This window comes from Takifugu rubripes, chromosome 8 (genome assembly GCF_901000725.2).
Source record: "Takifugu rubripes chromosome 8, fTakRub1.2, whole genome shotgun sequence".
NCBI classification, from domain to species: Eukaryota; Metazoa; Chordata; class Actinopteri; order Tetraodontiformes; family Tetraodontidae; genus Takifugu; species Takifugu rubripes.
The window spans coordinates 17,976,765-18,000,956 of record NC_042292.1 but is presented as its reverse complement, the minus strand read 5'-3'; the positions used below and the strand labels follow the sequence as shown (position 1 = coordinate 18,000,956).

Here is a 24,192-nt window from a genome sequence, read left to right as displayed (position 1 = left end):
CTCACCGGATCACGTGATTTCAACTTTAAGCAGCTTTTTTGTGCATTAGGAAGTCAGACAAACTCGAATAACGATCTTACATCGGGCTGCGGTCGTCTGGGTCAGTAAGCTTTCACTTTTGTTTTACACGTTAGCTAATCTCCATCTACCAAAAGCAGGAATGCTAACTGTTAGCTACCAGAGAACAACACTGGCTGTGTGTTTATTCCGAGTATTACTATAAATCAATTTTTCCTGGCTCTGTTCTTTGCAGCAGCACAATTCCAGACCCTTATTTACTAAGCTAAGTCCTGGCTAGCTTTCGCTTTGAGGCAGCGGGATAATGCGACGTCAGTATCTGTGACAGCCTCGGCATTGTGCGCTAGCCCAGGGAGAGCTCAGGCAGGCCTTGAGGCGCTGCCACGCAGGGCCTGCAGAGGGACGCGCTGGGCTCAGTGATGAAAACAACCCCTGGGAGTGCTGAGGGAGGGGGGGGAGGCCTGGACCCACACCAGCCGGTGGACCGAGTACTGTCACTCTCTAATCATGTGCGGACAGACTAGCCCGGAGGAGAAGGAGGTGGCCGAGTCGCCGAGTCTGCGCGGGTGCTGCATTGTGCTGCAGAGATGTGCAGAACAACCCCGACTCCCCTCGCGTGTGGCTCTGAATTTCTGCCGCCAGTTTCTTCTTCTGTGCCCGCGTATCGGCCAAAATAAAGTCGCCGCGCGGAGCTAGCCTCTGGACAAACCGCAGATATCCGAACTCTGCTGCCCCCTGCAGGTAGTGTGGGCATTCTGCGGGATATTTAGCTGATTAAGGCTCAGTCGCCAACCGTTTTTTAAGACAAGTGATGCTAGTTTAGGTAGCTCCGGGTTAGCTGTTCGGGACTGAGGTAAAATATACCCAAACATCCTTTCATCAGTTTATAAGAACCTTTTTAAAATACAAAGGATTAGCGAGGAGTACAGGTGGAAGGGGAGGGGTTTATTGACAGGTGAGATGTGGCGTCCTGTGCTTGCTCCACTAGGGGGTGCCAGATCCCACATACCGTTATAATGACATCACAGGGTTTCAAAGGGGTTCCGTTTGTTGCAGGACGAGCCGACCACGGGGATGGACCCCAAAGCCCGTCGTTTCCTGTGGGATTGCATCCTGAGCATCATCAAAGAGGGGCGCTCGGTAGTTCTGACGTCTCACAGGTGAGAAACCATCAAGCCGGGGCGGAATCAAGCGTGCGAGGAAGACAAACGTTTCCCTCTTCATCTTTCGGCAGCATGGAGGAGTGCGAGGCCTTGTGTACCCGCATGGCCATCATGGTCAACGGGCGCTTCAAGTGCCTCGGGAGCATCCAGCATCTGAAGAGCAGGTAAGAGACGTCCTCACGAAGCAAAAGACTGGGAATAAGCCCCTCCCACCGCAGCGCCGCTCGGCTTAAATGTGCTCCGAGGTATCGGCGCCGTTTCCTCGGTATTAAATTATGCTAATTGTATAGAAGTTTTAATGGCTTTATTGTAAAATATGCTCATCATTAATTTCATATGAAAAGATTAATATGAGGGAAATCTTTGGGTGTCTCTTAGCATCTGGAGCGTAGCTGTTATCTCAGCTTACAGACCCCTTAAATCAGCACAATTAGCGGGGCTCTTAGCATCTTTTGTGTGCCTTTTGTGCATCTGGATCACAGATTTGAATCCTTTACAACCGGGTGTCCGATATTCTGACACTTTCCGAGGCTAGCTCTCAAGCTAGGGGGTCAGCGGAGTCAAGGGGATTCCACATCCGTCATATCGGCTGAAGCTGGACGGCCGTGCACCCACGGGGCCGGGCCAGATGTTGGAATGATTGACAGACCCTCTGTGACAAATAAAGGAAGAGCTGTGAATAATTTATGCACCACTCGGGAGGTACAGGATGGGTAACACTCCTGGGGGGTCGGGGGTTAACACGTGTCCGGCTACACCCGACAGGTAAAAAGGAACCTCGCTCCAGGACAGATAAGGGCGGCGTCTCCAAAGCTTGTTTTAGATCTCGCGCAGACCATTTCCACGGCGCTGAAATGCTATCGCCCACTTCTCGCCACGCGCCGAATCATTTCTAATTAACCGTCCCTATCTCGCCCGCGCTCGCTGTAATTAATGTTTCATGAGGTGTGGGACCCTGTTAATGACTGAAAAGGCAATTAAGGGCTGTCTTCTCTGTTTTCCTTTCTCCTTGTCCCTGTCCTACATGTTTGTGCTGCCGTGTTGCCCCCCCCAGCCGAAACATACCCGCTAAATGCCCCGCCCCTCGGTTACTCTCTCGGTCCACCAATATTCCAGTCGCAGCCAGCGATATCAATCCCGGCTGGACGGGTCCAGATAGGAGTGCTGTTTGGTTCTGGCCTTTGGGGAGGGGTGTTGCGTCCGGGCTGGTGCCAATCCTGGACTTTGGTGGAACGATTACCAAAGAAAAACCAGCAGTAGCTACAAAAACAACCCTGGAATCTTAAGTGTAACCAATTGTCAGTGACCCCCAACCGTGGAATCGGGCCTCTTTGGGGTGAGATCCACCAGAACCGCCTCATAATCGAATATCTGCACCCCCAAAGGCATCGAGATTCCCTCAAATGATCAAATGTATGCAGATGTATGCAGACAAATGTCCTGGATCCCAAATTTGGGGCTTTTTCTAAACGTTGCTTGAGTCAGGAACGGGTCCCGTCAGAGTGGCGGTTAGCTCGGAGGGTGGGGGGGGGGGCCACGAGGCAGCAGAAGCAGATGGTGGGTACGATTGTCACGCTGTGTAAGTGGCTGACCTGTAGCGTGGGGGGCCGTAGCCTCTGCCCACCCCCAGCCGACAGCTTCATCTCTTTCTCATCACAAACCCTGAAAGCAGAGTGGAATCAGGCTGGCCGGGGCAGCTCTTACTTTCTGACCCCCTGTCGCTCCTGCCCCCCTCCGTCAGAAGCCCCGCACCCCGTCGCCCTTATTTATTCCCCCCTCTGCTGCTCTCCCGTGACAGCGCCTCCAGACGCGGCCGTCCGAGCGCTTGTTAGCGCTGCCCCCTCTTTGCTCGGCGGTGACCCCCGTCTTTATCACCCGGACGCCCTTCCGCCTCTTTAACAACCCGCCTCCTTCCATCAATCAAGCCTCAAATGAGGCAAAATGGCCCATTCGGACGCTCGGCGTGCGACAGTTTTATCTGGACGGCGGCTTCTGAAGAGCGGGGCAGCCGTTTTAAACACCCTCCTCATCATGAACCTCCCCGGCCGTTAATAACGTCCTCCTCACCTGTCCGGACATCCAGGCCCCCCCCATCAATCAAACTATCGGCATCTACGGAGCGCCGGTATGCAGGACGAGGCTGTAAATAGTTCCTCAGCAGAGCTCCCAGGTGTTTAGTCAACTTAAATGAAGTGAAGGCGCCAATAAAAGCGGCCTGGAGCTCCACTATAATCTTGTCAGTTAGGGAGGACCCCCACCAGCCACCACCGGAATTCTGGCTGATTGATATCGTTCATATCCTCCTCGTGGAGCACCTGCGGTAAGTACCCATCACCGGGAGTCTTATTTTCCTGATATAAAAGCGGCGGCGGGGGGGTAAAGTGCCTTTAGTGCATTAGGATAATGCCGTTGGGCCACTTGAGACTTTTTACAAGAGCAGCGTTTAAAAGTTTGGACCGGCGGCCCTCAAGTTGGCGTGAAGAAGTCCAATAAAGTCTTTCCCCCGTCAGCTCTGCAGGTGGTCCATTAAGCCAATGCTTTACGGCGCTTAAGTGCACGTCGGCGGCGGAGATGGATGACAAAATAATTCTGGGTAAAAGTGCAGGAGGAAGGGAATCGGGAGTGCAGGGGGACGGACGGACACGGATGGCGGAGCCGTAAAGGTTCCGCTTGCTTCCGGACGGGATTGTGAGATACTGACGATCCTGATCGGATAAGCCGACGCGTTTGGGAAGAAGTTACCCAGGCAAACACGGAGATACAGTCGGGCTTTGAGTCAGTCGCCCGCTGAAGCTGAACCCAGCTGAACCCGTTCAGATTTACCACAGGTCAGATTTTGGGAATGTTTCAGGGTCTTTTTTATAAATTCCCTATTTCTGCTCCTGTTTATTACGTCCTTGGTGAAAGTTCTGAACGTCCGCAGCAATAACGTTTACAGGCCAGATGACGGCCTCCATGTCAGATTAGTTTCGGAGGGTCGTAAATGCGTCCGGGGCAAGAAGACGCCGTCCAAGAGGAGTCGCTGGAGATGATCTGGAAGGACGGAGCTCTTGTGGTGGCTCCGTCACGGATGTACCGGAGACCAAGGCCTCGAGGAGCGCTGCTCGCTCCCCCTCTGGGAGGGTTTCTTTTTAGGCGCCGTCTTACCTGATCAAACCGCACGGCGACCTCTGGCCCGTGCCCACCCCCACCCCCCCACCCCCCCTCCCTCCCCAAACAAGGCTTGGCAGAAGCACCGGCGACCTTTCTGGACTCCCTCTGATGAGGGAAGGCAGCCGAATTATTTTCCGTGCCCTTATCTACGTCTGGCTCCTGTTTGTTTTAAATTTCACGGAAGAGCGGCTTTAGCGGGGAGGAGAGGATCGAGGCAGAATAATGAACACGAAGGCGTGGAGCGGCCACGGCTGCGGCGGCGGCGGCGGCGTCTCTGCCGGGCGGCGTCGAGCTGCCGTATCATAACTCCTGTAAAATGAAAGGATGTCGCACAACTAATCCATCCGTGTCTTCCCCCGTCAAATTACAACTAGTTCATCTTTTTAAATATCATGCTAATGAAATGTTTTAGCATCACGCAATTTATCACAGGTGCCCTTTTATGCTAACCTTTCCGAACACATCAAGGGGTTCTTTGAGGACAGCCCAAACCGCCCCAGATCAAAGGAGCTGTTTTATGCGGAGGCGAAGTTGAGATGTTTTTCCTAATGTTTCTGCAAAAGAAAGATTTGAACAAATAAGGTAGGCATGGCGAGGGAACGTAGCAAAGCTAATTGATAAGACCCCACACCGGCGCTGACAGGCTGCCTTCACCACCCCCACGCTTTCACCAAACCCTCGCTGGCAACAATGCTCGCTTGGCCTTATTGGATTTTTGATTAAAAACAAAAATGTTTGCACGTCTCAGCCAAGTTTGTGCGTTTACGAAGCAAATTTCCTGAGCCTGCCAAATGTAATAAGGAGATTATGGTCATAGTCTTGATTGGATGATGGATTCAGCTTTGGTGGCTGCGTTGTTGTGTTGGCGGAGGCTGATTACCGACGGCGGCGGCTCATTGTGTTGAAAAGATCAGCAAAAAATTATGCCGAATTTTGCGGCCGGAGCCGTTTCCCGGCTGCACGAATAATGAAGCTTGTTGAGACGCTAATGCGCCGGACAAATATAGCGTAGCATTCATGCACCAAAATCGGCCAGCCCCGATCCGGACTGGACAGCTCGCCCTTCTAGCGCCTCCAACTTTTAAGCGGAACTCTTATTTAAAGTATGTGGCAACACCAGGATGTCATCGGGACACGACCAGAGCTTCCGAAGTTCTGAGAAAATGACACCTGGAAGCCAAATAATTGGAGCGTTATGGAGGAAGAGGAGGCAGCGCCACTGCGGCGTGATTTGTTTGGCGCCGTAACGGCGCAGTCGTTGCCGAGCCCCCTGCCTCCCTGATGACTGTTGTGCTTTGACTTAATGAAGCCGTGCGTTCTAAATGGATGCCCGGAAAAATGGGGAAAAGCACTCGATGGCTGTTTTTTGAGCCGCGTTCGGGTCAGAGTCATATCAGCGTAATTTGGTAGCGCCGAGGGGCCGTCTAAAGGCCCGCGGCTTAATTAGGCGCTAACATGCTGTTACTTGCAGGGCACCCGTAGCTGCAGCCATGTGGCGTGTAAAACATGATATGTCTCGGAGTTTTGTGGGAACGCTTTGATCGCCCGCTGCGTGGAGCCCCCCTCAGGAGATCACAGCAGAGGGCTGATCTCAGATCTGTACAGGGGCTCCGTGGATACGGACGCCTCTGTTGCATCATGGGAGTCCAAGCACGTGATAAACGTGATGTCGAAGTCACGTACCCACTGGAAGGCTAACCCTAGCTATAGCGACCAGGAAGTGGCGTAACGAGCACGGCAATGTGAAATGGGACAGAATTAAGGGAAGAAGATATCGAAGTAGAGCGAAAGTCTTATTGTCTTACTGTACCCGGGCACTAGGGGGCAGTTGAGATGGTTTGCTACCCCCGCTGGAGCTTCACCTAGCCTAGCATGCTAGTTTCACTTAAACCACAGGTCAAGAGTCCGACTGAATCGCACCTGAAGATCCACTCTCCCGTTGAGCCATCGGCATCTGAGGACGCTCGTGCATTCATGATGAAAATCCAGTTTGAAATAATCGTGCACTGGTGGGATTCGTGCACGCTGACGCTGGCTCTTCAAGCGGTCGTCATTGAACTACCGCTCCATCGGGGCTTCACTTCCTGTCTCGCTCCATTTGGGGATTGCGCGGGTCCACGGTTTGCTCGCCATATCTCTAATTGCCACTGAGGGAGTCTCGTGGTCGCGTCGCACGCCGCGTGCGCGGCGCTCCCACAATGGGCATTTCCACAAGTAAACCCAACATTAGGGAAATAATTAGGCTGAAAACAATGGGTCATAAGAGTGCTAACGACGGAATAACAAGACGCAACAAGGAGCCGTTGGTGCTTGCCAGGCGCGGCACACAACCAGAAATATTCAGAAAGCTAATTAGCTTCAGGGGCTTAGCTTTGTACTTTATTATTTGGCTATTGTTTCACGTGTTGGGGTAAAAGAAACGCCCTTTTGTGTGGCGTAACTGGAACAAACCCGCTCAGAGGTTAATCTGAGCTACGCTTTGGTCCGTAGGTTTGGCGACGGCTACACCGTCATCGTGCGGGTCGGCGGCGCTCCGGCGGTGCTGAAGCCGGTGGAAGACTTCGTCCAGGAGGAGTTCCCTGGAAGCGTCCTGAAGGAGAAGCATCACAACACGCTGCAGTACCAGCTCCCGTACACACGGGGAGCTCTGGCACACATCTTCAGCCAGTTCCAGAAGAACCAGCACCGGCTGGCCATCGAGGACTACTCGGTGTCCGAGACCACCCTGGACCAGGTGAGACAGGACGCAGACGTACGGCAAATTCCTGCTTCCGTGCTGACCCAATGCTATACGTTCCACGTAGCTAGGTGGGCGGGGCCTACATACTTTTCAGTGATGTCAGGACCACACACTGATGGAGCCAAGATGCTACGGGCTAAAATGCTATTGTGCGACCTTGGCAATTCTTCCACGTTCCACCTGAAGCTGCGCCTCCAGATTGGCGAGATCAAGCGCGTTCCGGAGTGTTTTCACCTCGTGTTTTCGATGCAGTCGCACACTGAGGCGAGCGTGGCCGCTCTCGCCAAACCGCCATTAGCGCAGCGACTGACCAGCTGAGCCGGACCGCGGCCGGGCTCACGCGGGTCAGCGGTCCGTGTTAGCTGTTAGCCGTGAGCCAAGTGAGCACTGTCGGGATTAAAAAGCCAAAATCCAGGAAGGGGTTTAGCCGAGGGACATACGGCTGCGTTCAGGCGCGCCGCACAGCTGGTCCGCCCCCCGTGGGCGGTGCTTAATTTACGATATTATCGTGCGCTGCGTTATTTAAGGTAAACATGTTCAGGGGTGATTAATTTGACCGCCGGGAAAGAGAGAGAATGCAATTATCACAGCGTGTCGCTAGTTTTGGATGCGATTCCTTTGTTTTCGCGAGGTCCTTCTGTCAGTGCTGCAGGTTCTCTGCTGGTCAGTCGGCGCCGAGCGGCGAGTTAATCGCACTTGAACACAGAGGTCGCAGCATTAAAGGGGGGGGGGGGTTTGGGTCTGGAGGACCTGGGACACCTGGACCGTCACCTCTCTGCTGGTGATTTATAGAGATGAGCTCTGACCTATAGCGCCGCAGCCCGGCAGGCATTACAATTTATATCGATCCCCGGAGCGCGGCGCCGGCACCAGAGGCCGCGGTGCCGCTCAGCAGCAGAGTTCTGGGGGAGGGGGGGGGGGCGCTGTGCGCTAAGAATGCAGAACGCTTTATCAATCGCCCCCCCTCTCATCGCAAAAACAGGCGGTCGTCGCTTTGTCAGTTCTCTCCACGAAGCCATTTTTCAACCTTTTGAAGCAGCGCTGATGTACGTAAACTAGCATTAGCTCCAGTTTTTGGTGGATTAAATGTCACATTGTAATGAAGGTGGATCGTAGCGACAACACCGATAAAAATGAACTTGTTTTTCCTTCTATTTACACCTCCTAAACTGAATTTTGAGTGGCTGCGCTAGCGGCAGACGTTGGCTACACTTTTAAATGATTAAATATGGTAACTGCTACGATTCACCCGGTAGCTGTAAACGCACGTCTACGACTTTCGGTTCATGACATTTGGGTCGTGAAGGGATGGTGTGAAGTTCACGTTGAAGAGCTAGCCGCTCCGAGTTGTCCTGCGAGTCTCGCAGAACTGCAAACTGTGCTCATAAATGGAGAAGTAGCTTCGCTGCGCACGTCCCAGAACGTCCTGCTAGCATCTTCCCGGGGCAGGGTCATGAAACAGGCAGCCGCCGTCACGCAGGAGACGCCTTGACGAGCGTGACCCCGACACACGCCGCTGACGGCCTGACATCACAGGACGCGTCAGGCTCCTGTCGTCCCGTAGCCTCCGGCTGCCTCCAGCCGCTTTGCTTTTCCAGCACGTAACAGGCTAACAACACGTCAAACTGTAGCCAAGAAAAACCATCATCCTGTTGTTATGGTTACCCTCAACCAGGCAACCTTCTCCTTGTGAATGCGGAATCTTTTTTCTTTGTCCAATTCAACTTTCCGCAATTTGTGGTGCACCGTACTGCTAGCCTCGGCTAGCTAATTTAGCGCGTACGAGATGCGGTGTTACCATCTGTGAGGACTAAGGCTCTGAAATCGAGGCTGCAGCAGATCTGGCGGGGTGTCCGGGTGTCGACTTTCACGTATAAGCGAAACTGTGAGGGCCGCGCACATGCTGCTAGCTGTTAGCTCTATTACGACAGTCTCGCTGTGGCATCCAAGCTTCACACTAATGCACAGACATGAAAGCCGCGTTGCTCATTTCACCTGATGCTCAGCGGGAAAAATGCGTGAGAATGTGCGACGGGCGCTAATGCTAATGACGGGGGCTAATGGTGGATTCGTGGGGATTGTTTTGGGCATCATAGAGAAGAATGATGTTTTCTTGTCTCTGTCAGCTGGGGACTCCACGTGCACACCTGACGCGTGATGCCCTCGTCACCCGGGGCCTTTTTACCGCTGTTTATTCTAATTTTCTCGTATTTTCCTGTAAGTATCGTCTCTCGTTTGTCGGTATTTCAGGTCTTTGTGAATTTTGCGAGGGAGCAGCAGGCGGAGGACGACTCTGGAGCCTACGACAACCCCGTGGACACCACAGACGAGCTGCCCCTGCGGCCCCTGCAGGGGAAAGAGGTGTAATTCAGTGGGAGTTACATTTATAGGTGGGCGACCTAGCTTAAACCAGCAGGGAAGGAGTCCACAACCGGATCAGCTCCAAACACCAATTAGTCGCCCGGTTCCAAAGGCTCAGTGGGTCAAATGTGTCGTCAGGAGGAGAAAATAGCGGCATCTACAACAAACTCCGGTCCAGAGTTTTTACTTTTCTTTTGTCATTGTTATTATGTTCAAAGATCTGGTCTGGTCTGGACTGGTCTTGTCAGGTCTGGTCTGGTCTGGTCTGGACACTCCTCCTCACAACACTGAACCTTTAACCTTTAAGGGTCAACATTAATCAACAAATGTTCATTTTTAATTGGTGCCAATGTCAAATCATATTTATGCTTAATGAGGGACTCTGATCGAGAGCTAATCAGCTTTGATGTTGCTACATTGATGAGGTGACTTCAAACAGAATCGACAACGTTAAATGTGTTTGCTGGTAGAAATGAGGAAATTTGGACACCACGTAACGTAACCAAATGGTTGTATCTACGGAGATCAAAGATCAAAAGGGGAAGATCAAAGGCAACATCGCTGTCAGCTGACGACCGATGCGCCGCTGTTTATGTGGAAATGGCGTCCAGCCGACGAAGGTTCTGCGAAGGACGCCGTCGTACGTGTAGCAACTGCAACCATCAGGCGACAGCAGGGGACCCGGAACGACGCTAATTCACTGAGACAAGCGATTGTTTGGAGAAATCAAGTTTATGTTTTATTTTAAAAAAGAAAATGTTTTCAAAGTTTACAGAAAAATCTGTCAGGGATTTTCTTAAGTGCAGTTTTGAGAGAAATGTCGATCTTATTTAATTTAATTTCACTCTCTTTGCTAACGTGGGTCCTGAGTCCTTCACTTGACATGTCCAACGTAGCATCATTGGTATGCTATGCTAACCGCTGCCATGCATAGACGAATGTTTGTACTCCATATTGCTTCACGCCACGCGAGCGATTAAATATTTGCACAACGGTCGTGCGTCTGGGAGTCGTGTGCACGGATTTGTCTCCACGTGCTGTTTTCTTTCTCCTCTTGGCCTTGTTGTGCCTCAACACTTTGAGGTTTGTGCAGTTTTCCGCTTGCTAGCACGCCAATTCTTTGAGTTAGCGGCTGGGTGTCGGAACGCCGACCGCGGCGGCGTGTGCGAGGCATTTGATTTCACATTTAGAGGAGCCGCTGCTGCACGAGGGGGGCCCGGTCTGTCCGTCAGGCCCCTTAAATTGCTTCTGTTTTCAGGCTAACAAACACTTGCTTTTACATTGTTTTTGCCCGCGGGAGCTAAATTCTAAAGCAGTTCTCTCTTCGGGTTAAGATGATTGCTTTGTCAGTTTAATTCCGGCACCGTTTCGACACACTTCACCCGAGCAAAGACGGAACAATTTCCAGCGCTAATTTCCCATTTTTTGCCAGATTAGCTTGACAACACCCCCCCATGTTGCCACTCTGCATTCATGACTAAATCAGAGCCATGAATGAACATGATCACTTGTTACCGCGAGCAACAACCAGTTGATGAAGGGAAAATGTGCAGGTGTGATTTAATGTCGCAGGATTCAGGCATTTATCAAGTGTGGGCTTAAATTTCCCGTTAGCTTTGAGGTTCAGACTTCCAGATTCTGGTCTGTCCCCCTCAGCTACCGGATATTAAGGATCAGATGTGAGGAGTCATTAAAAAGAGGTCATCTGCAGTAGCGGCGGCTAAAGCAACCGTGGAGTCGCAGCTAGCTTAATAGCTACGGCCATGCAACACGGCACCTAGCCCATGCTAAACTAGCTTCCTCGCGTTTCACACCTCTCTCATCAGCGGTGCAGCCGAAGGCGTCCAGCCAGGCCGGAACTCTAGAGGTGATAAAAGCTCAGACTTACGGTAAGATTACTCACAGCATTCCATATCATCCCGTCCCACATTTCATCCCCGGTCCACGTTGGAAGTTTATGAGCTGAGGGTCCATTACGGACCCGGCGTGTTGGCAGTGCGGGACTGAGCAAACGGGCTGTTAAATCAACTTGTCGCTCCTTCCTAAATCTGCGGGTAACTTTCCGAAATACTTCCTCGGAGTCCGTCGGCTCTCCGCTACATATAATGTGTGTTTTGCTGCCAGGATTCAGAGCTTAAAACGTTTCATTTTCTCTCGCTCAGTTGTAGCTAATATCAATGTTGGTACTTTAATTACATCAGATCTGATTCCTGGTTTCATCTTTGGGATAATTATCTTCCCTTTTCAACGCAGAATTATGGAACTCGTGTGTTCGCACGTGTACGTCTAGCTAATAAACGTCGGCGGCTTCCTTTTGTTCGTTTAAGAGTTATTTTCAACACCGGCGGTTGTGTTTAAGAGGCGTTTGTGACCCCCTGAGAACGCTATTTTCTTCTTCTGCCTTTTGGAGGCACCTTTCCCGTCTGCTGCTCTTAATTACAGTTGACATTTTTAAAAATACTCCGCATCGGCGTGCTAGCTTGAATAAATCTCTCCTTTACGATAGCACCACCCTGCTTCCCCTTGTAGAGTCTTTTCCGGCTTTTCCGGCTCTTTCTGTCCACAGCAGGTGGTCACATGACCTGTCTGGGGCGGCTGGGATTGATCTTCTGTGTTTAGCAGATGGAAAATGAAGCGGTTATCCAGCCTCTTCCTGCCTCTGCTCCAGGGATTATCTTTTCTCACCTCAGTGGAGCGCCGCTCCGATGGATGGCGACGGCTCCGGAATTGTCGTTTGAGCTTCGATTCCCTCGTTTGATTGGTGTCCGTTTGGGGCCGCCCGCAGCGCCGCGCCGCGGGGGGTCGGAGGCGTTTCTCAGATTCTTTTCTTGTCCAGCCGCTGTCACCAAAGAGCCATTTATCATTTGTGGAAAACACAGGCGGTGGGCGTGGCCACCACGGCGGCCTCGGGCATTGAGCGATTGCCGCCATCTTATTCATTTATCCTTCCTTACGTCATTGTTGCTGAACTCGTTAAATCCCTCAGCGTGCTGTTAGGCGGCGAAACAAACGATCTTTGAGGGCAAATTGATTCCACTTCCTCCACCAGTCGTTGGCAGCATCAGGCCACGCCCCCAATTAAACCAGGCCGAGTAAATAACTCCATGCCGTCTGACAAATGTGTATATTTCCGACTTTTCTCTGCGGTTTGTAGCGATAGCAACACGACGTAGCTCTGGATCGTTAGCGAGGGTCTGAAGAAAAGAATTGATTGCGTTTCCTCTTCGGGCAACACTTTGATTTCCTTCAAGGACGGCAGATCAACACGTTCCTCCATTACAAACGCTCGCGCTCGTAGTCGAGATAAACACTTTTCTGACTTCTCATCGCTCCGTATCAGCTGTTCAGCTCCTCGAACGGCGACCTTGACCTTCGACGCATCAGCCGGTTGAAACCGCGCTAATGAAGCGGAGGACGACACGCAACACGTAGCATCATTGCTACGTCGTTTATTAGCCTGAACCACCCAGAGGCGGCGTCTTGGCCTGGGCGAGTCTGAAGTGTCCGTTACTTTGTGCGGAACCTCGCCAGAAAGCGATGCGCTGACCTCATCGACAAATAAGACCACTTCAAACGCTCGCCGTCTGAGGGGTCGTGGACGGGCTCGGCTATTCTGGCGACGTTCCTGGCGGGAAGAGAGAGAGCGAGAGATCTGAGGAAGGTTCATGGTCCACGTGCTCTGTTCACCGCCCGTTCATCTTCCCATCACCTCCCGAACCTTTTCCTCGGGACACGAGAGCCAGAAACACACGGCTCCCGAGGCTGTGGGCAGACCCACGCGGCTCCCAGCATGCTTTGCCCTTAGCAAGTCACCTACCCACTCTGGCGCTGTCTCAGCCTCCGTGAACGCCTCATTATTCACTCTGACAGGGTGGAGTGACCCAGCAGCAGAGCCCAGACGTGTTCAGGCACCGCTATCAGAACCTCCTGCAGTAAATAAATCAAAAGGGAAGGAGGAAAAAGCCCGACGTGATGTTTAGCTCGCCGTTTCCTGATAACTCGGAGGAGGAGCGGGAGCTGAAAATAATCTACCCAGACCTCTTTAAGAGGCCGGCAGGGTCGGATTGACGGGATCCCGACACGGACGCCGGATATTACAGGATATTCCTCGGGATGTGGCACAAAAACTGGTTTGAGTTTCAGGGTTAGAGAGTAAAAGCGAGGCGGCAATGAAGCAATTAATGCGCAGCACAGCGCCGGCGGGCGAATACCGATGAGCCGGAGCGACCGCGAGCGCCGGATCATTGGCCGAGGCCCATATCACGATTGAGCAACCACCAGTTGATGAGGACGGGGAGTCTGACTACCCTGGCGTCCTGAAACCCCCAAAACAAACCTTTAAAAGGGATCAAACCTACGGTGCTGTGATCTGGGGGGGGCAGGGTTCCCTACCCCGCTACTGCGACCACAGGCTTGGTTCTCCCGCCGGATCTCTGCCTTCCGCCCAAATGGGTAAATTATGGCTGCTTTTTTCTGTTGCTGGTGGCCCAGAAGCAGCTAATCAAGCGCGTGGGCACATTCGGCACTCAGGAAAATTCCTCTGCGAGTTTCGCTGCCTCCCGATGAGAAACAAGAGCTGAATAAAAAGCCGACTTACATAAAACCATTATAGGGTTGTTCCGTCGCTCCTGGACGTCTCTTTGTGTGAATGAAGCGAAGGCGCGATTGACCTGCAGTAGATGTGGAGGCGACGGTGACGTGGCCGCATGTGTCACGAGAGTGGGGGGAGGGGGAGGAGCCTGTGACGGGTCACATGATGCGTGTGGCTCCTGGCGCCGTGTCTGCTCAGGCGTGCTACGTCCACCAAGAACAGAGTCCTCCCCTGTGCAGCTACAGCGCCTCTGAAAGGCCAGACCGATCGATCAGCGGGGGCTCTACAGCTTCATTCAAAGAGCACCTTCCTGCCCCCCAACACACACACACACACACACACACACACACCAAACAGCACCAGGCTTCCAGGATGTGCACGCCGAGCGCTGACTAACAGGGACGTAGCCAGAAGACAGATGTTTGTTTGTCGTTCATGCTCCACAACGAGGACCAAGGCCGGCCCTGGATCTGAGCCATTAGCTTCCAAGACCAAGAATTCGGGAGCAGACCCCCCCCCCCCCTCGCTACCTGACGTCTTCTATCATCCCATCAGCCGGGCAGCAAAGCGGGAGAACTTCTGTTTCAATCTGCGCGGAGACCTCACCGAAATATCCGCATGACAGCTCTCGCAGACCAGATGAGTTCTGGCAAACGCCTGCTCTAACCCCACCGCAACGGCCCCGAGTCAGCAAGTCCGGCCGAGCGTGGACTCTGGGACCAAGCGGGGGGGGGGGTCCTTCCTCTGCTCCCCGGAGTCTGACCGACTCCGAGGGCTGCGGGAAACGGGAGCGTTTTGCACGAAGAAGCTGCCGCCGTTTTAGCTCTCGACGTAATCCGAAGTGACGCGTTTGATGTTTGCGTTGGGGTCGGCGCGCTCTGTCCTCATCCAGAGAGGACGTTAGCATCAGTAGCGTGAGACGCGTAGCGCCGGGAGACGGGCAGCGCCGAAGACTGATGGCGAATCTTGAGTTGCTTACACAGCCTTAATAAAGAACACTTTTAATTATCTGTGTTGATGGAGTCTGATGCAATTAGCTGCACCAGAAATGCGACCAAATGCTAGCTCTCTTATTAGCCTAGCAATGTCAACAAATCAACGGCGGGGGGGCCAAAGGAGCCGGTGGCGGGCGCCAGCCCGGCAGCTGCTTGTTTGCGCTTCCTGGGACGTTGATTGCCTCATCACCGGAGAACGGCGGCGATGGCGGATGAGGAGGCAGCGCTCCTCAACCCTTCGAGGGTCGTCTGAAGAGGGAGACGCGGGAGCGTGAATCAGTCTCAGCCTCTCTGAAAATAGCAGGCTCGAGAAGATGCTTCTCAATTTAGCCTCTGGAAATAAATGTCGCCTCGCGAGTCAGACAAACGGTGCGTTTCTTCCATAAACACCTGGACATGGATGAGAGTTCTCGCAGGAGCTACAGGCTAATGCTAATGCGCCACTAATAAAGGCCCTCCCCTCATGTCCCCCCGCGTCGAATGAGCTTGTTTCATCTAAAGCCGGGGGCCAGATGTTCCCGTCTTTGCTGACCTCGTCTTCACATCTTTCCCGGCTCCACTTCTGGGCCTTCCCGGCTCCTCAGGAGAGACTTCAGACTGAAACGGAAGCGCTTTAGCCGCGGTTATTCAGCACCGCCTGTGACAGAAGGGGGACATCTGGGACGACATTCGGAGGCACATGTTGGTCCATTTCACTTTGTCCCTCCGGGTTTCGCCGCCATATTTCCCCGACAGCGTCGCCGGGGTTGCGAGGGGGGTCGCGGAGAGCTTGGCCTGGTCTCTTGTGCAATCTGCTTCCAGGGCGCCGGAGCAGACGCCGCGGCATGTGACACGCGCGCAGGCGAGCGCCGAGTGCCGCGCCATATGGCCACTCCACATAATGAGGGTCATTAACGCGCCGGTGATTGGCAGGTGGCGAGGGCGGCTGAGTGGCAGGTCCATCTAGAGCTAATATCCCGGAGCGTCCGTGGCAAAAGCCGGAGCCATCACTCGGCATGACTGAGGGATCCGAGCGGAATTGTTTGGATTTTTATGTAAAAGTTTAAGGAGCTTTTCCCGGCCGGGGAGGATAATATCGATGCCATTCGAGGCCGGGTTTGAAGTCCTGTCATGGCTGGATACGATTAGCTTAGGCCCTTCTCAGAGGGGAGGGGGAAGCAGACACCTTGGAAACTTTGAAGAGACCTCTTTCTTAGCGTTTAGGCTCGGAACAATCGGGCGGGAAATTTAGCCCTTTTCTGAACCGACGCGTCTTCCGTTCTGGTGGAGTCGCGCCGCGGCCCAAATCGCATTTGTCTGTCTGGGTCGGTCTTTGTTTGGTTTCTGACGCGTCATTTTCGCGTCTTCGGCTCGAAACTCGTCTGAAACGGCAAAGTGGTGATTATGAAGAGTCCTCCGGAGCGCCGACGTTCCGGGGTGGTCGGAGGTGAGCCTGGATGTCTGCTGTTGGATTATCCAGCTCCAGATTAATAACCTTAGCGCAGACATTTAGCTCGGCTGTTTATCCGAACTGCGAATCGATGTGTGCGAGCGTCTGCCGCCGCGTCCGTAGCCACAAACCCGATGTTTTAAAACGTTTACAGCTGCAGATAAAATGATTGAGCCGTAATGAATCGTGTTACTTCGGGCTCCATGTGGGCACAACGCTCCTCTGTTCGTGCACTTAAATTTATGATTCTTTCTGTCAACTAACGAGAAAATGGGAAAGCTAATAAAAAAATACGTCGGGGGGCGAAAATCAATAATATTTGTCTGCATTTGGATTATTGGGCCATATGAGCCGGGCAACTTTTTTTTACGAGTTTCTCGGTGGTTTTCTGGAGTTTATTGCGATGTTATAAAGAGATTTATTTCTTTAAAAGGGGCTCTAAATGGTCTCGTTTCGGTCTGCTAATATTTTTAAAAATATATTTATCATTTCACATGTTTTATATACACATTTTATTAAAGAAAAGGGGTTTAAAGGTTTAATTTGACTCATTTCGGTTTGTTAGGCATCGTTTCTGTTGACGCATTTTCAAGCGCTACGCTGCTAGCTGGAGATGCTAGCTACAGGAGCTAATTATGGTCCACGTGCTGAAGGCTTTCCACAAGCGGACAGAGCAAATCAACTTTTGGAACCTCTGTGAGACCTTTCATTTTTAAAAAATCACATTTTTGTCATAAAATGTTTCTTCTGAGAATTAGCGGTAGAACATTTTTAGCATTTCTTAGCATAAAGGCTGGAGGCAGGGGTTGTCGAAGCTTAACAAGGCTTCGTATTTTGAGGTTGCCAGGCAACTGAGGCCGAGTCTCCAGGAAGTACTTAAACAAATGATGCCTTCTAACTTAGGAGTGAAAATACACGGGTTGAACGGCGGATGCATTAACCTTCAGAACCAACAGAACCGTTTTCTGCCGCTTTGACAAGTTGAGCAAATTGCTGCTCCGCTTAAAAGTCCGACAAGAGTGAAAACCCGCTCGAGAATTCCAGTTTAATCCTGACGTTGAAGCCTGTCGTTTCTGTGTGACTGACTCCGTTAGTGTTGGTTCCGCTCCCGTCATGAAGCCGGGTCGAGGGTTCTCACGGGGACGCGAAAGGTTCCCCTGTGGTGTCGGTTTTGGACTGTCGAGTCGACACCGGTCCGTTTTAACACCGGTGTTGGCATGCTGTTGGAGCATTATCTGATGTTCTGAGGTCCACCAGGTCTCAACTGGAGAACAGAGGACCCAGTGGGGTTCTGAACCCCAGCGTGTGGGTCCGAGGGCCCACGGCTGACATTTCCAAGCACCTCTGGAGCCACAGCCAGGACCCAAACGCTGCCGGGTTTCCAGCCGTGTCAGCGGCCCCCATTAATGTGTGTGTGTGTGTGTGTGTGTGTGTGTGTGTGTGTGTGTGTGGGTGTGTCACAGTAGGCCTCACCTCCTGACATTAACACGGTGGGTTCCGCCCTGTTTAGCACCTTAAACTCTCAAAGGCTCGTTTTCCTGACTCTTCCGTGATCGTTTACATTGTTTTTCTCTTCTCCGGTATTTAAATATAAAAAGATTCCTCTGCGAAACTCATTAATCTCACGCTGGTTCCCGCTAACGATCCATCAGCGAGGGTCACTTATCGGACTCCGTCCTTGTTCTTCTTCTGGTTTGGTTTTTGTTTCTCCTTTGTCAGACGGCCTTTGGGGAAATTAACTGATGAGCTCATGGCAGCAACACAGTTGCTATAGAAACGTCACATATAAGACTTGGGCTGGAGTTTTCCTCTGGAGGAACAGAGGAAGGGGGGGGGAGAGGGGAGAGGTGACGGCTGCCTGAAGAGGCGTAAAAGGTGGAGTCGTTGGCTCCGTGGCATTAACGCCGAGCGCCGCCCCCCCCCCAAAACCATCACGTCCTGGCAGGGTCCTGACCGACATACATGAGCGGAAGCTTTTCTTTATGTTGCTGAAAGCCGTCGTAAATATTAACGGAGGACAAATTATCAACCATCCAAAGCGGGTGGAGGAAGAGAGGCTTGTTTTTGATGCAGGGACGTCCGGCCGGGGGGAGTCAAGGTGGTGTCGGATGTTCCGTTACTGGCCCCTAGTGGTCAGCGTCGGCAACAACACCAGGGTCACAAATGCAGATGTGGTTATATTTAGCACGTGGCCTTTCGACGGATTTTATAATAAATCCAGTGTGCAGTCGTTCTGGTCACATGACACAAAAGGACGCAAATGAAAAGTCACTGCTGCCGTTTGCTTTTCTCCACTTGGGTCTTTTTTTCCAAGGATTTAGGACGTTCAGGCCTTTCTAGCAAAAGAATTTCAACAATTCCCAGTGTTGAAGTCTTTTAAACGCAAACTATCCGCTAATGTCCCGACCTTCTGCTCCTCTACGCAGATGACACTCTTTTATTTTTTTACCTTTGCGTGTCAACAGTTTCTGAAGAATGTGTCGGGGTAGGTTTAGTTCCCAGAACTTTTTAACGTTATGCTTTTCCTAAAATCGACGTTCCAGCTACAGAAAAACATTCGGCTCTGTTTTTCGGCTGAGCCCCGGCTGAGACGAGTCTGGGCTCTTCAGGTATCAGGATCTAACACCACATCCTTCCTGTCACCTTTTTTTTTTTTTCCCTCACACCTTTTTCCCGTCACCAGCTCCAGTCGAAGGACCGGCCCAGTCACGTCTCCAACTTCCAGCGCCTCTGGCGAAGACTTCTGGGTAAAAAAAAAAAAAACAGCACAAAAAAATCTATTTTGTAGTTCTGCAGGTTCTCACTCGCTCTGGGTACGGGTAATCGTGCATGTGGTGAGAGCACGTCTGCACGCCCCCCCCCAGCCTTGGAAACACACCTCCTTTATCTCTGTTTGCATCGTGGATCGCAGCTTTTTCGGAATAAAGCTAGCTCCCGAGACGGAGGCAGAAAGTTGGAATGTCACCTTCTGCTCTTTGCCGCCTCGACCGAGACTCGGTGGGAGCCTCTGTGAACCTTAGCCTTGGGACAGATGGCGAGTTTGGACCCTTGGACCCTGCTAATGAGCGGGTCATGCCAGGCGGTGTCGGAGACAAGGACATAGGTTAGGTTGCTCCATCGACGCCGCGGCGCCACCCAGCTGTTTGGCTGCCGCTGAGCTGGATCCTCTGGGCTGTTTTGTGCCGCCGTTTCCTCTCTTCACATCTCCCCCTTTTTGTCTTCTCCCTCTGAAACTGTAAAAACAAAAATAACCTTGACATTTTCCGACAGAATCCCAACCTTTGTCATCTAAGGTCCGACTTCTTCCTCCCGAATAAGGAACTTTTACCTCATGAATCAGGAGTTCTGGGCGTTTTCTCACCCTTCATCTTCATTTAGATGCTGAAATCCGGACTTTGTTGAAGGTATGACTGCACACCCGACCCAATTACTGACAGCTGTCAGCAGCAGATTAAACGGATGGGGGGGGGGGCTCCTCTTCCAGGCTGCTCGCATTCATCCGTCCCAGTTATCGACCTGATCGCTCAGACCCACGTAGGTGTGTTTCGTCTGAGCAAACACGTCACCTCCGCTGGTGATGTGGGGGGAGGGGGGGCACCCTGGGATCTCATTTGTTGGGAGTACAGGTGTTAGAAGGAAGCGATGAGACAGGAAGTAACTTGTGATGGATGACGAGGGTGGACCGCTGACGGGAGAGCATCAATAGTTAAAACATCAGTCGCGCGCTGCGTTCGCTCCCTTCCCGCCGCTCGCTGCCAGTTGAAAGCGGTTTGGGGACGGGAGTGGCCCACACCCGGCGCTCAGCCTCGGCGTATTTGGGAGGTGTGACGCTTTTGAAGCGTTGTTGTCAGGCGTAATCAGTCATCAGTCTGCCCACCGGAGGCTGCTTTTGTTCCTCCGCCCGAAGAGCTGAAGGGCGTCTGACTGACAGCGCATGACAGTCGCTCGCATCGTTCTCGCCACAGTCCCCGTCCTGCCTGCTTAGTATTGCCCTAGCGTGTGTGTGTGTGTGTGTGTGTGTGTGTGTGTGTGTGTGTTCTCCCCAATGCCCTGCTTTAGCTTCACATGCATCTCCGACAACAAACAGAATCTCCTTCAGTTGCTCAAGGCCGCCTGAACGTGCCGCTGAAGTGGGCGGGGACTCGTCCTCATTGAATATTAAAGCGTCCCAGACTTCAGTCGTGGAGGCGCGAGGGCGGGAACGTCCCCGACTTCTTAAGTCATGACGATTTGATGACCCCTGTGGGCCCTTCCTGCCAGCGAGTGCTTAAAACCCTCGAGTCGGCTTCAGAAGACGCGACGCAGCTCCCGTTTCCAAGGGTCACGCAGAAGGTCAAGTCCTCCACACCGAACCCTCTCACCCAGGAGACCAGAGGTCACGTTCCATTCCGACTCAAGTGTCACTCCTCCCCCCACAGAGTCGATTTTAGTCACAAATTTCCCCTCGGTGTCACTCGGAAGATGCTTTTTGCTATGCTAATGTAGCATCGGTATCGGCAAACTTTGAGTGATAAAATGAAGCCAGATTGTCTCCTGGCTATGGGCAGACGCGAGCTTTGCTGCTTCTTCAGGCATTTGAAGGTATTTTCGTCCCGCGTGCTGCGGAGGCTGTTTCTGTTTCACCACCCAGAACGTTTGTTTTTAGCATCAGAACGTTTGTTTTTAGCATCTGAGATCTGCTGCACCGGGACCAGCCCGGCATGACATCATCCTCCTGTTGGACTCCAGATCTGCGGAGCCGCTTCCGTCTCTTCCGTGGTCAAACAGCGCCACCTGTGGAGCGTCTGCTGCTGCACCCCCGCACCGAGGGCTCGTCCTCCCCTGGATGTGCTGAAGAAGACCCCTGAGAACTGGAATATGATTCTCCATATTTTGGTCCAACCTGACTTTAAGCCTTTAGAGAAATTACTCCAGAAATTAGTCAGGGATAAATCCAGGGCTGGATATGCGCCTGACAGATGGGAACGCCGCTAATGCGTCGGCTTTGGCTGCTGTCCGTCATTCTTGAGGAAGCTGCGACGGCTTCAGAGCTCCCGGTGCTTCAACCTTTAATCAGCTTCAGCAAACATGTGGCGCAGCCCGCGAGTCGGAGATGTGATATCGGCGTAAAAGTGGGGTTGATATCCCGCTTAAGAGTTCTGTTGGCGAGCGGCATCGTGCAGATTCCGGCTTTCCAATATTAAAGTGATGCATGAGGCAGCGAGGGAAGACCTACGAGCTTTAGCCGCAAGGGTTAGCAGGCACCAGCTAGCACGAAGCTAATATTTCTACATTTTCTTCCAGGCCCGTGTCGGTTACACGGACACTTTTGTTCTGGAATGTTGGCCTGACGGGTGGGAAGTGTCGTCTCAGACATTCCCTGAGCAACCGCGTAACAATGGACTCCATTTCTACTCGCTGTTAAATGAGAAATGTTCTGGGGCGAAGCTCGGCTCAGATGTCGGGGAATGAAGCGGCGCCCGGCTGCTCTGGGAGGCTGCGGGGTTGCGCCCCAGCGGACGGAGATCCTGTCAGTTTCCCTCCCAATCTTACGGCTCAATTACGGAATCAGAGGCGAGAGCCGGATCCCATCCTGTGCCTGGTGTTCATCTCACCCGGCAGACCCCAAACGTCCTCGGCTCCCTCCGGCTTTCACGCGAAGGGGAAGGTGACACACTTTGTCTTCACACTCCAACCAATCCGTGCCCAGGATGAGCGTGTCGGACGTGATGGATGGTAGCACCACCTCCTGGTTTAGGGAACCTTTTGGTCAAGTTGAAGGTCCTCTGCCCTCTTCTCGACCTTCTCGGTTGTCTACATTTACAGAGAACAACCTCTCATCTTCCCACCACGAAGGCTCGGCGCTCCCTCTCGCCCCCCCTTTCCCGAATGTCCCGAAGGAGCGAAGGTGCACGGATCTGCATCCGCACCTTCTCCTGAATTATAAAGCCCACTTCAGTATATCACCCTGACGCCTTGGAGCTTTTATTTTGGCATTCGTCCGATGAGGCGCCGCTCAAGCCCGTCCAATTCAGACCTTATAAATGTTTTAAAGATACCTCTGCTAGCGTATAAACCGGCGCGCAGGAGCCAAAAGGCTTGTTCTCCACACCTTCCACTCGGCGGTGACTGGTGTATTTTTGATTAGCTACAGCTCTCTCAGAAGCCGTTGCAGGGCAATAATTAGATTTTTCATAGACATCCCTGGCTTCTCAACAACATCGCCTGGAGTGGTGAGCGATGCCTTGTTTTTACTGTCCTCTAACAAGGTGCCTGGCAGCGCCGCGCAAGAATCGCTGCTGCACCACTTTCAACGACTCACGTTGAAGTTGGCTCTGCTCTGAATGGCAGCGCGGGAGTCTGAGTCCGTTTTTGTTGTTTAGGCTCCATATTTGGAACGTCTGAAGCCCCTCGCTGGGCCACTAAACTCCACCCACTTCCCGGTGCTAGCGACTTTGCTGCTGCTGCCGTTTAGCATCTCTGCTCAGCTGTGATATCAAGGTCATGGTGCTACACCCAGTTGGAATCCATTAGCAACCAGGGTCAGTGGTGGCAACTCTTCAAATGAGAACAGAAACAAACTAGCGAGCAAGCTAAGTTTCCAGTAACGAGCATCGGTGCAGGACTGAGCACCCAAAAATGTGGCCAAAAGTTTTCGACTGGAAATTAAAAAGTAATTTAAAAGAGGCAAATGAGCACTATAAACATCCCTTCGTTTGAAAGCAGGCCAGTGTGTGTAAGGGTGCTAATTAAGACAAGATGCTACCCACTACTTATAATTGTACAACCTCTGTCAGCTAATACGCGAGTTGGATTTAATTGGCGACAATTGTAAGCCGGCGCATGTAAAAGGATAATTGAAGCCTTTGCGACAGCTGAGGGTGCATTCTGAAAGCGTTGTTAGCGACGGCCCGGACAACCATTTTAAGGGATGCCATATTAAGGCTTTGAATAAAAGCCACCGTCAAGGACACTGACAGCGGGTTGTTGTGAAGGCTGGTTGCCAAGGCCACGCTGACACGTCTCTGCCAAACTGAGCCAAGAGGGCGGCGGTCAGTCGCCGGACTGGAGCTAGCGTGTCGCTAAGAAATGCTGCTCGTCCGTTGTGAAGTAATAAAAAGTTCCCAATGGCAAAAACAGGAAATCGTGGATGCTCCACATTTAATGAGTGGGTGCGTGAGGCTGGTAACCTGGCGGCACTGGTGAAGCGTGAATCGCCACCAGTTCTCCAGGCTGGTTTAAACGTCGACAGCGCCCCCTATCGGATATAACGCCAACTACACCGATGTAGAGAGGAAAAACAGACAAAAGATATCTCATCATTTTTGGCTCTGGTGGAGTTCTGTGATTATATAAAAGTAAGATTGAATCATTAACAGCTGAGAGCGTTGCCCCCCCCCTTCCCCTCCCCCCACCAGTGTCATCATTGTCCTCCCCCCCTCCCCCCACCAGTGTCATCATTGTCTCTACTTAACGAGGTGCCATCCAGACACATGGGAGCAGATGTTGCAAGGAAAACCATCCCGGTGATGTGATTGTGATCAATGTTCGCCTCCGTCCGCATCAGCCGCATAATCTGGGAGGACGGCATCGGGATAACAGCCCGCAGGATGTGGAGACAGCTGTCGCCATGGCGCCTCAGCAGCCATCACCACAGCTCCAGCCTCATTTCGGGCAGAGGCAGGGCAGCCAATTAGAGTGATTTACAACCCGGCCTTGTGTCGTTGCCACCTTGGAACCAGAATGCTCGGTTACCTGGGAGG

The 24,192-nt window shown here is 52.3% G+C and overlaps 1 protein-coding gene across 6 annotated transcripts in view; it reads left to right on the top strand.

Annotated features, from left to right (window-relative positions):
* Nucleotides 1-10,432, top strand: part of LOC105419460 (ATP-binding cassette sub-family A member 1) — an 88,696-nt gene extending 78,264 nt beyond the window's left edge. For 5 of the 6 annotated variants that reach the window (XM_029839925.1, XM_029839923.1, XM_029839924.1 and 2 more), the window contains 4 exons: nt 1,075-1,178; nt 1,253-1,345; nt 6,825-7,068; nt 9,325-10,432. In XM_029839925.1, coding sequence (XP_029695785.1) covers nt 1,075-1,178; nt 1,253-1,345; nt 6,825-7,068; nt 9,325-9,441 — 558 coding nt within the window. In that variant the 3' untranslated portion in view covers nt 9,442-10,432. Of the gene's footprint in view, nt 1-1,074; nt 1,179-1,252; nt 1,346-2,235; nt 2,644-6,824; nt 7,069-9,324 lie in introns of those variants that run through there. The other variant, XM_029839926.1, reaches the window with a different exon arrangement.
* Nucleotides 10,433-24,192: the final 13,760 nt, after the last annotated feature.